The following is a 14,379-nucleotide window of genomic DNA, read 5'->3' on the forward strand; positions in this document are numbered from 1 at the left end:
AATACCTTCCAAAGCAAAAGAGGATTCTGTAGTGGCATTAATTGAGATATATATTAGATTATTCTGGTTGTGGGCCTGCTGGGGTCAGAATTAAGAGCCTCACACATGCTAGTTCCTGAGCTATCTCCTGGCTCCATTAAATTAAGTCTTTATAGATCTCTTTGATGTTTGACCTAGTAGAGGATATCTGGATTCTCACACCTGCTTTTGTGACTGTGTTTTAAGTGGTTTCTGTTATTGGTAATTGAAGTATGAAGAAAATGTAACCTGACAAGCTGAAAAAGTAGAAAGGGGGTTATCATTTTAACAGCCTTTTCTGAATTGTGGATATATCCATGTGACTACAGAAAGCTACAGTAAATTTACAAAAGAATGAGAGCAAAAAGCAAGTTACTTTTTCATATTCGTAGGAAAACTGCATTGACCACTGTGGACCCTGGGGGGCTCCCTCAACACCATTATAGTTGGAAACTTAGAGGACAGTCCATAGCAAGGTGTATTTAATGTTCAGGAGGTGCACAGTGGGTTCCCCTAACCATAGAAAAAGTTCCCTGACACAGCCACAGGTCGGGAAGTGACTGTTCACTGGTACAGCACTGGGAAGTGGGGGATGTATGTCTGTGACAGCCCTGGGAAGCTGAGGACTCACGGATATGACACTCTGGGACATAGGGGACAGATAAGTCCAGCAGCTTTAGGAAAGTGGATACCTGTAGACTAAGTTATATGACATCCCTGGGAAGCTGGGAACTGACAAGTCTGACAGCCTGTGGATTCCTAACGTCCGGCTGACTTTGCTAAGAAACTACTCAAGACACAGCAGCCCCAAAGATGAAGACACTCAGGGGGCTGCTCCATCACTCACACCACTGCTGTCTTCTTTACAAACAGTAAACATTCAACTTCAAGTGGTTACAGGACCATTCTGAGAAATATTCTACCAATGTTTGATGTTTCATTTTCCTTCATATCCAACTGAAATGAATCAATGCGCTTGGCACTTTTTCTCCCTGAGGAAATGTTGGCAGTTCTAATGCTACAGGTCTTTGTCTCCCAGCAGAGTGTGAGCAATGCGTGTGTGATAACAGAATGAAAGAGAAACAGCGATTTCAAAGAGGAAAGCCAGAACGGGAAAACAACAATGAAGAGGACATGGTGACTGGGAGGGATAGCAGAATATATGCGATTGCTGTGGATATGGCTCTGTATAAATAAAATGCTGTTTGGCCAGTGGCCAGGCAGGAAGTATAGGCGGGACAAGAGAGAAGAGAATTCTGGGAGGTGGAAGGCTGGGGCGGAGAGACACTGCCAGCAGCCGCCATGACAAGCAACATGTAAAGACACCAGTAAGCCACAAGCCACGTGGCAAAGTATAGATTAATCGAAATGGGTTAATTTAAGATAGAAGAAGTAGATAACAAGAAGCCTGCCACAGCCATACAGTTTGTAAACAATGTAAGTTTCTGTGTGTTTACTTTGTTGGTTCTGAGCATCTATGGGCCTAGTGGGTGAGAGATTTGTCCTGACTGTGGGCCAGGCAGGAAAACTCTAACTACATGCGATACAGAGGAAGAAGGAGCGGTACAGGGATTAAAGTGTTAAGCTGGATAGAAGCAGGGGGATGAAGTAAGGAATGGGTTAACCAAAAGTAAGGATTGTGAGAAATCCTTAGGAAAACCTACTAGTAGGCAAGATAATTTCAAAATATGATTTAAAAAAAAAGTTCAAATGGAGGTACCATGCACGAATGGACAATGCAGCTTCCCAGAAATTACAGAAAACATCATGAGATACCTTCCTAAGGGAGAGTCCATAGCCCCACCCCTAACTGAGGAACAGTTGGCAGCTGATAGCTCCTGGGGAGGGAGAATCATTCTTTAACAGGGTTTGTCATTCTCCAGTGGATGATGCCCTTCCCCCAGTGCTAACTGAACAAATAAAGAAAAAGGAAGACAGGAAAATGGGAAAGAGGTGTGTTAGGGGGAATGGTGGCAGGGAGGAGAGGAGAAAACAGGGATGAATATGATCATATTACATTGTATACATGTATGGAATTCTCAAATAAATTACTACAGGAGTGACATGGGACCAGGAAAGAGGAGACCCACATGTGCAAACAACTGAAGTATCCGGTTCCCAGCCTTTCCTGCCATTTTGCCCCATCCTCTACTTTGCAGATGTAAGACCCACACGGTCTTTTGGTCTTCTTCTGGCCAGAAAGGTTTTCCTCCTCGGCTTCATGCATTAGCTTATAGCACCCAGCACACCATTAGCCACATTGGCTCGAGTCCCCGTAACACCCTCCCTAGCGCAGAGTGCTGTCCATGCTTGTTGCAGGGTACTCACTCCCTGCTTCCAACTCCCCTTTCCATGACTAAGTTTCAGGAAGGCAAGACAAAAGCCTTGCTACTTGAGGGATCTGTGGTGTTTGCTGGGATTTGCATGCTCAGTCACCACTATCTAAATGATTAAATTAATACATTCTTACATTAGGATTCACTCCAAGTTGACTTAGCCCTGAGTATCGAGTGTGACTGACCCAATTCATGACAGCATTGCAGGAGAGACACTGAGTGCATCCTCTAACTCACATTAGGTCTCAATATTCTTTTCTTTTCTTTCTTTCTTTCTTTCTTTTTCTTTTTTTTAGACAGTGTAGCTTTGGTGCCTGTCCTGGATCTCGCTCTATAGACCAGGCTGGCCTCAAACTCACAGAGATCCACTTGGCTCTGCCTCCTGAGGGCTGAGATTAAAGGCGTACACCACCACCACCCAGCTCAGGTCTCAATATTCTTTCACTCTGGTATTAAATAAAATCACATCCCTAAATACATAAAAGGAAAATATTTTATAAATGTTTTCATATTAATTGAGTGTTTCAATAGACTATAAACCTGAAGCTGGTGATAATTTACAGTGGTCAAGATTATAAACAATGTTAATTTCATTTCCTTTACTGTTAATGTAAATGCCAAGTTTTATTCTGTGATAAGAACTAGGTGGTTACAAGTTCCTACAGGCTCAGGAACTTCCAGCCCTGTCTGTGAAGCTCAGCATCCACCTCTGAAGCCAGGCTATTGCCACCCTAAGACTCCCCTTCTGCTGTATGGTACACAGAGGGTGTTTACTTTCTTCAGTACATCTAACATTTCAAAAGCAAACGTCTAGTATTTTCCTCAGGTTCTGTCCTCTTTTTGGAGCCTGAGGCTCACAGATGAGGCTGGTCAGCCAGTGAGCCTCAGGGACCCTCCTGTTTCCACCTCCCCAGTGCTGGGATTATAAACTCAGTTCATCACACCCTGCTGTTTACATGGGTTCTGTTTACATGGGTTCTGGAGATCAGACTCTGGTCCTCATGCTTGTTCAACAAGCACTTGATTGACTGAAATATCCTTCCCACTCCCACAATACTGTTCTTTACTTCTCATTCTGAAAAATCACCTGCTCATAATATGGTTTCATTTGTTTGAAGTCCAAAGTCACTTTCCCATCCCAGGTGTCCACCCACCCATCTTATACATGTGGGATTTTCATTTACTTCATGTGATTACAGGTATGCTACAACACCCAGCTCAAAATATTGTTTTTAAAAGGCTGCCAGAAAGAAAAAGTTTGCTGTTATAGAAAAAGAAGGAGGAGGAAGAGAAGGAAGGAAAAATGAGAACCTAGATGACTAACAGCTGGTGCCTTAGTATGCAAACTACAACACATTATTTTTAACTAGTAAGTAGGCATTAAAATGATACTTGTAGGGTACTCTTGAGTTGGCTCAGCAGGTAAGGGTGCCTGCTGCCAAGCCTGATGACCCAGAGTTCAATCCTCAGAACCCATGAGATGGATGGAGAGAACAGACTCCCTAGGGTTATTACCTGACCTTCACAAACATGCCATGACACATGTGTCATAATACATGTGTGCATCCACATACATATACAAATAATGTACATTGCTATTTATAAGTTAATGGAAAGGGAAAAGAACCCACTCAGACTACACATAAACCTGTGTTAACACAAATGTATATAAGAATTCTGAATGAAGCAAGATGACAGTGTTTCTAGACATTATTACACTGAGTAAGGGACACATGTCATTTCTCTGATTTTAACACATCACACACATTCCTTGTGTAATAAGAGAAAAGGCTGATTTCTTTTTCCGCCTGAGTTTGCTTTTCTCTGGCTTCTCCATGGCTAAAAGTGGCTGGGAGTGACCTCCCTGTCCTGGAGGGGCCCTGCTGGGCTTCTGTTTCTCTGAGACTCTCAGGCTTCTATTCCCAAATACTTGGAGCTGCTCTCCCCATCGCATAAAGTTTTTTTTTTTTTTAAGGACATAAACAAATAATTGAAACTTACTGTTCTCAAATTTCCCCACTGAAATAGCTAAGCTGGAAAGAGTAGTTGATACTTTAAATGGCAGAAAAGACAGGATTAAAAAGTCTTAGAAAATCATAAATTTCAGGCAGAGACAAAGAACTTGGGTAGGAACATACCATTTTTAAAAGCCATTTTGTGTAACCTGAAATATGATACCCAAGCTTGCCACCATTCAGCTCTGTGAGGAGTTGGGCCTCAGAAGCAAGCAGACAGCTCAGATAGGACCCTAGCCCAGGACAGGCCTTGGTATACTAACCAAGTGACCCCAAGGTAGTGTTGATGTGCTAGTGAACCAGTCCCAAGCTGTGAGCTCTGAAAGCCAAAGCTACTGCCCAGTGAAACAATACAAAAATTATAACTTTAGAAATGGCCTCTAGGATTGTGCTGCCTTGCTCTGGAGAGCGGGCTTCTCTAGTCTCTGTGTTGACACGCATCAGCAAGAAGCCTCAAGACTCTGTGCATGGCCTTGTCTTGGTACTTCTGGGCACACACATGCCACTAGTCAGTCCCAGCTGCTGGCCTATGCTCTCAAAGGATTCCTGACCTTCATCAGTGCCATGCTTCCAGTCTGCCACAGCTGAAGGACTTCACCATAGACATAAGAAGAGCCTGCAAGCTTCCCAAGTTTTCTTACCAGAGAAGGTTCCCCAGTGGAACCCTGTAGCAACATTTTTCCCCCCAATCAACTGTTCCTGGCTTGGTGAGATGTCTGCTTAATTTTTATATTAGCCTAATAGTATAAGGGATGTTTGTGTGAATAAACCAAGCATATTCAAAAGACAAATCTTGTATGGACAACCTAATTGCCAAGTGCCTCACAGCCCATAGGCTGTGCTCTCTGCAAACTTGAAATTAAATACAGATAAATGTGAATCCTTTCACATAGCTTCTGGAATCTTCCCTGCACATGGGAGATTTTATTCAGTCATTATTTCTTTTAGTATGACATTGGTCCACAACCTTACAGTTAGCATAGCGCGTGCGTGCGCGCGTGCGTGTGTGTGTGTGTGCGTGGTGTGTGTGTGTGTGTGTGTGTGTGTGTATGTGTGTGTGTGTGTGTGTGTGTGTGTGTGTGTGAGATGGTAGCTCTGCTCAGTGAGAGGTGAAGGCATCACATGTGTGTGCATGCTGACTAAGGTTTAAGAATTTGCTTCCAAATTTTCTGGTGTTTGAAGGGCTAGGATGCTGTGAGAGTGGGGCCACCAGGAAGGAGGCTTCAAAGGACGTCAGGCCAGTTGACTTCGGACCTCTGGCTTATACTGTGTGATTCAGAAACTTGTTTCTTCCCAAAAGAATTCCAGACATTCCTGTAAGATGTAGATAGACTAGGAGAAGGGAGAGGCCCTGAGTTCCACCTAACAGCTGTCTTGTCTCTTTCAAGTTAAAACCAACTGCCCTCAGGGTAGAAGAACCCTTCAGATTTTTCAGTGAGATCCTCAGATCCCAAAGCATTTCACATATACCCCCCCCCCCCAGAGTGGGGAAAAGGCCAAAGGATGTGCCTGTCAGAAAAGATGGAGGTCTTCTCCAAAGGATGTGCCTTTTGCCTGTCAGAAAAAATGGAAATCTCCTGCATCATCTGTTTCTCTTCAGAACTGTTGAGCTGCAACTGTATGGAACGTGATAGCTTTTCACATCAGCTCGCCATATTTTCACAGACAATAACTTAATCAGGAAATCATTTCGAATATCCCATCTGACACTCTTCAAATTCAGCTAAGGAAAAAGTATATATGTTAATCTTTTAAAATTTTTGCCTGAAAAGTGCCTTTATTTCATTAAAACAAACAAACAAACAAACAAACAAACAAAAAACCAAACTACCACTTGGTATAAGATCTGCTTACTGTAATAGTGATGTGACAGTCTTGGTGGGCTAACACATCTCAAGGTCTCTAAACATCTTGACTGCTTTTAGTATCTTTTTTTTTAAAAAAATAAGCTTTTTATTTATTTTTATGAACACTGGTGTTTTTGCCTGCATGTGTATGTGTGCAAGAGTGCCAGACCCTCCGGAACTGGAGTTACAGACAGTTGTGAGTTGCCTTGTCAGTGCTAGGAATCATACCCAGGTCCTTTGGAAGAGCATCCGGTGCTCTTAACTGCTAGGCCACTCTCCAGCCCTAAAGTAGTATCTTTAACTGCACTCAGTTTAGAAAAGGAGTACAGCTGAAACTTTGGGATGCCTACTAGGGACCATTATTTTTCACAGCATTAACGCATCAATGTTTTATTTGTATATAAACAATAACACTAATTAGAGTAGAGCCAGACAGCTGGGGAGATATATCTAAAACATGCTTTTCCTAAAGAAACTTGTGGTCAGGGGAAGATGAGCCTGAAACACTGAAAATCAATACTTGGTTTAGTTTTGTTTTTTTTTTTTTAATGTGATATGGTGTGTATGTGTGTGTATTCACACTTGCATATGTATGTGAGTGCATGAACTTATGGTGCACATGCTTATGTGCATGTGCATACACATTTGTGTGAGTGCATACATGTGAAGGCTTAAAGTTGACATTATGTATCTTCCTCGATCATGTTTCCCTTTATGTATTGAGGCAGATTTTCTCAAGTGAACCTAGCCTGGGGATCTGTTCTCTCTGCTTCCCAATCACAGGCAGGAATAATGCTTGCTCCACTTTTGATGTAGGGTCTCAGGATCTGAACTTTCAAGCTTTCATAGTGAATACTTTGCCCATTCAGCTGTCTCCCTGGCCCACGTGGTTTAAATTTTATCTCAGGATACTAACCCAAGAAATGAAACAAATGATGAGTTTGTATGCTGATGTCAGAGCTCGAGGGTGAAATGTCCCTTACAGGACACTTAGTTTCCAGCTGATGCTGCCGGCTCTCTAGCAGCATCTCTATGTAGAGGAGGAAGTGGGGTGTTGGAAGCAAGTCTTGAGATTTATAGTTGGGTCACTGTCTGCTTCCTGGACCACAGGCAGTCGTCACATATTCCCACCACCCCAGAACCACTCACTACCATGCCTTTCTCTCCATGATACACAGCACCCCCAAACTGTGAGCAGAATAAACCCCTCTTCCTCCTCTCTGAGCTGCATTTGTTAGGGTATCTGTTCACAGCAACAGAAAAAGTGATGAACACAGAGATCTCTGGAAATATGACTCACCATAAAATGGGGAAGTGGAGAAAGTTTGGGCAGGAATTGGAAACTGAATTGTTCTGAACGCAAGAAGGAATTTAGAAAGAAAGAAAAGATGGTCCTGAGAAAGGTGAACTATGTAAAGAGGTATCAGTCTATCAAGAACTCCCAAGACAACAGACTTGGTTATCACTTGTAGATGTAAATGGGACATTGCTTAACAATGTGGTGCTTTTCCTTAAGAGCAATTCAGTGTCTACTGCCTGGCTGAGGAGGTGGTAGGAAAGATCTGGGCTGGAAACTATTAGTACAATCTTCACTCACACCTCGTTGTTGCATAATGAAATCAAGGTAGGAATATGAACTGAATATGAATTAAGGGAAAAAACAAAAACCAAATGTAGAAGTAAAAACAGCATAGGAGAGAAGCAGCTAATACAGTCCAGATGGTTGTCAGTTGAGGAGAAATGGAAGTAGAGACAGAATTGACCTTTCCAGAAAATAAAAAAAATCTTCATGTACCAATTAAAAATAAAATAAAAACTTAATGTAATTTAGGAGTAACATATATAGGCTTTCTAACACTGAAACACAGATCTCTCACCCTCAGGGCCTCATAAAGACACACTGAATGGTGTAAGGGATGGTGGCCACAGCCTCATGGTTGACATCCTGGGGTCACTATGAATAGTGCCCCATGACTGCTTCTCAGACTAGTCCTCACACAGGGCGGATCACCACACTGAGACATGATTCAATGAGAGCCGAGTGACCCCCAAGTCCAGCCCCCTGTAATGCAGGAGTACAATCCAGAACAGGCTGTGGAGTGGGCACTGCACATTCTTCAAGTTTATTTATTTACTCACCTATCTGTAATCTATGGAATGCATGCAGCCTGGCAGGTGTGAAAATACTGTGATAATACAATAACCATCCTTACAGAGTCAGACATTCTGGAGGTGTGTGAGAGACCATTAGCACATAAAGCTATGTTAGATGGTATAACATTGTAGGGAGTGGAAAACACAGGACAAGGTGTGGGGGGCATGGCAGAAGGCAGGCCAAGGGTCATCACAGAAGACCTCAAGATACTGTGGGGGTCAGAGATGTGTGGTGGTTGAGGAAATGCCAGCACAGAGGGTGCTTGGCATGTCTAGGTCACAGGCAGGGGCAGTGTGTGTGTTTCTGAAAGATGAAGGAGCCAGGGTGAAGTGAGAAGCCTGAGACTAAGGGACGCAGGCAATCTTTTCTCTAGAAAACCCTCCAGTGTCTTCATTAAATGTAAGCTAAAGGCTGTCCAGGACTGAAGGCATATGTCATGGAGAATAGCCTTAATTTAAAACACTGTATGTCAACATTCAAGGAAATCATCTACCCCAGATAGACTCCCTGTCTACAGACTGTCTATGCTGTTCAGAGGACACAGGTAACTCCTCTATCTGCAGGTTCAACAAACCTCAGCTCAAACACTCAGAAAAGGGCAAGGGAGAGAGCTCACTGGGCAAGAGGATTAACTGTGTAAGCTTAGGGACCTGAGTTTGAATCCCTAGCACACACATGGCCACATGTGTCTATGACCCCAGTGACTCAGGTAAAAACAGATAGATCCTAGGAGCTCTCTGGCCAGCCAGTGTCGCCAAAAGAGTAAACTTCGGGTTCAGTGAGAGACCCGATCTCAAAGGAATAAGGCAGGAGGTAACAGGAAGTCATTGGATATCCTCTTCTGGACCTAGTACACACACACACACACACACACACACACACACACACACAGAGAGAGAGAGAGAGAGAGAGAGAGAGAGAGAGAGAGAGAGAGAGAGAGAGAGAGAGAGAGAGAAACAATCCAAAAACACTATGTCTGTACTGAAGTTTCTTGTCTTTATCCCTAATCAAGCACTGTAGCAGTTATTTGCATTGCTAGCGTACACTGCACTAAGTTTAAGTAATTAAAAAAGTACACACAAGAGTTATTCACCTATAATGCCATTTTATATTTGGGACCCACAAATCCAATCCACAAATTTCTGTGTCTGAGGAAGGTTCTGGGAATGGCTGTATAAAGCATAAAAACTAAGTTTATAATTTCTGTCACTTGAATATTCATAGTCTATTCTAATTTTGCTACTTGTTGGAACTTTTAAAATGTTTTAAATGCAGATTTTACCTTCAGTAAGTGATGTGTGGGATCAAATCATCCCTTATGTTTAAGCCAAGAGGCTGCTGCAAGGCATCTCAGTTTGTTCCTTAGACATCAAGAAAACTAGGCTTCTGTGTCAATCAAGCACAAAGCTGGTGTAAGACCCAGTGCTTGAATGGAGCTAACAATTACTAGTTATGCCATTTCTATAAAAGCCTGTGATGAAGGGCTGGAGAGATTGCTCAGAGGTTAAGAGCATTGGTTGCCCTTCCAAAGACTCTGAGTTCAATTCCCAGCAATCACTTGGTGACTCACAACCATCTGTAATGGGATCTGAAAGTCTCTCTGTCATGCATGCAGACAGAGCACTCATACCTAAAAAAGTACATAAATAAATAAAATTGAAAACCTATGATGTTATTGGCAGATGCACTTGGCGGTAACATTTAAAGAAATGCTTGTGAAATTAAATGGAAACAATTACCTGCTCAGCCAGGAGAGAAGCCAAGCTCGAGTAGGCATCAGCAAAATCTGGACCATACTTAATAGATTCCTTCAGCAGCATGATGGCTTCTTCTGTTTTCTCCTGGGACCTGCAGACAGCATAGGAAGGACACCTTTCATTAGCACTTTTTAGTCCTCTGCTCAGATTGGGTGGTTCATTCTGGATTTTGTCAGTATAAATACATGTTACGCCAGGCTGTGCCCAGGTCTAAATCTCGTCTCATGTCTGGATTCTCACTGGAAGGCAATGTGAAGGCTCCTATCTCCTGCTGCTGTGGTTTGAATATGGTCTGCCCCCACAGGCTCATGTATCAGAATATCACTTGGTCCCCACCAGGTGTGTTATGGAAGGTTGTGGACATTTGGGTCTTGGAGCCAGAGTGGAGGATAGGGGGCGGGGCATAGATCACCAGGAGGCAGGCCTTGAGGTTTTACAGACCAGACTACTTCCTGTCCTTTTTACTGCTTCTTGACTGTGGATACAGTGTTACCTCACACTCCTAAGGCCATGCCTTCCCTAACCAAGATGGGCTATATACCTGTTATAACTGGGAACCTAAAAACGCCCTTCCTCTCTTAAATTTTTGCTTGTCAGGGATTTGGTCTTAGTGAGCAAGCACACCTGCTCTGCCGGGTTGGGAAGTTCTACTGAAGGGTCTGTAAGTCTGTTAACAAGAAACACTGAACTCAGGGCATCACTCTGGGGACGTCACCTGTTGGCTTGGACCGAGTATAAAGATGTGAAGATGGTCTGTGTCCTTTCTAACGGCACCGCAAGCCAAAACCCTTTTTTAAAAGTATTTTTATGTTTATAGATGTGTATCACTATGTGCAGGTACCTACAGAGTCCAGAAGAGGGCACTGGATGCCCTGGAGCTGGAGTTACAGGTGTTATGAACCATCCAATGTGGGTGCTGGGCACTCAGGTCCTTAACTACTGAGCTTCACAAGCTGAGAACGTAATGGTGGCTACTGGCCCAAAACATCCATCTATGGTTTATATCCAAGGAAGAAAATGTCACATACAATTTATGAAATTAGAAAACACTGTGACCTCTGGCTGGAAAAGGGTAGTCAATGCACTGTTGTATCCTCACTGTCTCAACTTTTGTTATTCAGTCTCCTCTGCGATTTGAAGTCTGGCAGTCTGCAAGTCCTAACCTTGGGTGAGAGACCTGTTTCCTGTTCGTTTGGTCCCTGGATCTCTCTGTCTTTGAAGCCAAAAAACTCACACTTAGGCAGTAATAACTTTGTTACTGAAACAACTTCCATAGACACTGATGTTAAGTGCCAGATATTATAAATGTAACAAATACATTGGTAGTATGAAGAATAGGATCTCTGGAACCACAGACAGTCCATGGCCTCAAGGATCTAGGTCTAGTCCTTGGGGGCACCTTTTCCCATCAGGGACCAATACAAAGTCTGGTGCATGTATTTTCACAACTCAACTCGGTAATAACTGTGTACTGGGCATTCTCATAAATTCTCATAGCATTATGAGTTCAGTTCTTACAGCAGCCCCACATGGTAGATATTGTGTTCATCTTTCTAATTTAAAAATTCACATGCAGGGGAGTCCAATGGTTCTATTTATGTTCACAGCCTCTTCCAAATGCGTCTCCATTGTAACATAACCGCTTCATTTGGGGGCGGGGGGATAAGATCTAACTCTGTATGCCAGGCCACCCTTGAAATCCCTTGAGGAAAAATTCCCACATAAGACCAGTTTAAAACATGATACTAGGGTCCTAACACTCTGAGTGTGTGCTCTCTGTGGCCTTTGTCTTAGATCTTATTCATCTTTTTGGTTTTTTGTTTGTTTGTTTTTAATCCCAGAGACCAGTCCAATGGCCTACACTTGGTAAAACCAGTGAATATAAATTATTTTAAAGCACACTTTCATTACATTACTTCTGGTTCACTGTGTGTTGCTGTGGGACGTTCTGTATGTCAAATGTGTTGCTCTGATTGGTTAAAATAAATAAAGCACTGATTGGCCAGTAGCCAGGCAGGAAGGATAAGGTAGGCGGGACAAGGAAGAGGAGAAGGCTGGGAACAGGAAGGCTGAGGAGACACTGCCAGCCGCTGCCAGGAGAAGCAACATGTAAAGACACCGGTAAGCCACAAGCCACATGGCAAAGTATAGATTAATAGAAATGGGCTAAATATAAGAGTAAGAGCTAGATAATGGTAGCCCTGAGCTAATGGCCAAGCAGTTTAAATAATATGAATGTCTGTGTGTTTATTTTATAAATGGGTTGTTGGACTAATAGGGCTTGGCAGGGGCTGGAGAAAAGCTCTCCAACTACAGTGTGTTTACTTAGACTTCAGCCTCCAGAGCACTGTGTTTACAAATGTGAGCCACCAGGTCCACTCACAGCTGCTCACCTCATTTTAACTTCTCAGAAGTCTACCCTCATCCCCAAGAGCTTTCTATTCAGAGTATGACCCATGCACTAGAGTCAATGTTGCCTGGCGGCTTGCTGCAAATATAGAAACTCAGGCCTCATCTACACCTCCCAGCCAATCTCTGTGAGCACTGAGATCTCAGCATACCTATGCCATGCGCTCTCAAGGGCTGCGAGGGTCAAGGTCATTCATCCTAATACCAGGCCTTGTCTCCTACCCCCTGCAGGTCCAGGGTCTGTAGAATGTAGTTTGAATGCTTCAGTGACAGAAGCAGCTTGTTACCAGTCAGTTTCACCTAGAAGGTAGACTCCTATCACAGACTTGGGAGTAAAAAGTCACAGTTTTAAAAATCCTTGGAGTTAAGGATTCAATTTGGTAGATGTGGTTTCAATGACAATGGCTCCCACAGGCTCATAGAGAGTGGCATTATTTGATGTATGGCCTTGTTGGAGTATGTAGTTAGAGTTTTCCTGTCTGGCCCAGTCAGGACAAATCTCTCTTACCCGCCAGTCCCACAGTTGCTCAGACCCAACCAAGTAAACACACAGAAACTTATATTGCTTATAAACTGTATGGCCATGGCAGGCTGCTTGTTATCTACCTTTTCTATCTTAAATTAACCCATTTCTGTTAGTCTATACTTTGCCACATGGCTTGTGGCTTACCAGTGTCTTTACATGTTGCTTTTCATGGCAGCGGCTGGCGGTGTCTCTCCCCAGCCTTCTCCATCCCAGAATTCTCTTTCTTCTCTCTTGTCCCGCCTATACTTCCTGCGTGGCCACAGGCCAATCAGAAGAACTTTATTTACACAGAGCGATATCCACAGCAGGAGTAGGTATGGCTTGTTGAAAGAAGTGTGTCACTGTGGGGAGGGTAGGATTTGGGGTTTCAAATGCTCAAGCCAGGCCCAGTGTCTCTTTCTTCCTGCTGCCTGCTGATCCAGATGTAGAACTCTCAACTCCTTCTCCAGCACAATGGCTGCCTGCACACTGCCATGTTTCCTGCCATGATGATAATGGACTAAATCTCTGAAACTGTGAGCCAGCACCAATTAAATGTTTTTCTTTATAAGAGTTGCTGTGGTCATGGTGTCTCTTTACAGCAAACAGAAGACCTAACTAAAGCCAGGCATGGTAGTTCACACCTTTAATCTCAGCAATGGGGAGGCAGAGGCAGGCATATCTCTCTGAGTTCAAGGCCAACCTGATCTACAAAGTGAGTTCCAGAACAGGTAAGGTTGCTACACAGAGAAATCCTGTCTCAAAAAACCAAAAAGATCTGGGTGGTGGTGGTGTACTCCTTTATTCCCAGCACTCCAGGCAGTTCTCTGTGAGTTCAAGGCCAGCCTGGTCTACAAAGAGAGTTCCCAGACAGCTAGGGCTGTTACACAGAGAAACCCTGTTTCAAACAAAAACAACAAAAAAGCCCCCACAAAACCAAAAAGGGAAAAAAAAAAGAAAGAAAGAAAGAAACCCTAACTAAGACAGAAGTTGGTACTAGGAGTGGGATATTGGTATGATGGGCCTAACTCTGCTTTTGTTTGGAAGAATGTAGACTTTGGGACTTTGGATTAGGAAAACAGTTAAGTGCTTTAAATGGGGCTTAATGCACTGTATGAGTAGGAACATGGAAGACAGTATTGCTGAGGGTGATTTGAATTGGGGGGAGCCTGACTTATGAGGTTTCAGAGGAGAAAAATATTAGAGTGTGACCTAAAGACCATTCTTGTGATATTTTGTCAAAGAATGTGGCTGCTTTCTGCCCTTGTTAAAAAACAAATATGCCTTAGGCTAAATCGAAGAAGTATGGATTAACAGCTTTGGCATAGGAGATTTCC

At 43.2% G+C, this 14,379-nt stretch overlaps 1 protein-coding gene across 1 annotated transcript in view; it reads right to left on the reverse strand.

The window, feature by feature from the left end:
* Positions 1-14,379, reverse strand: part of Tmtc1 (transmembrane O-mannosyltransferase targeting cadherins 1) — a 220,369-nt gene that overhangs the window by 17,198 nt on the left and 188,792 nt on the right. Inside the window, 1 exon segment of the mRNA XM_036181071.1 lies at positions 10,111-10,219. Coding sequence (XP_036036964.1) covers positions 10,111-10,219 — 109 coding nt within the window.

Source organism: Onychomys torridus, chromosome 3 (assembly GCF_903995425.1).
Source record: "Onychomys torridus chromosome 3, mOncTor1.1, whole genome shotgun sequence".
Classification (NCBI taxonomy): domain Eukaryota; kingdom Metazoa; phylum Chordata; class Mammalia; order Rodentia; family Cricetidae; genus Onychomys; species Onychomys torridus.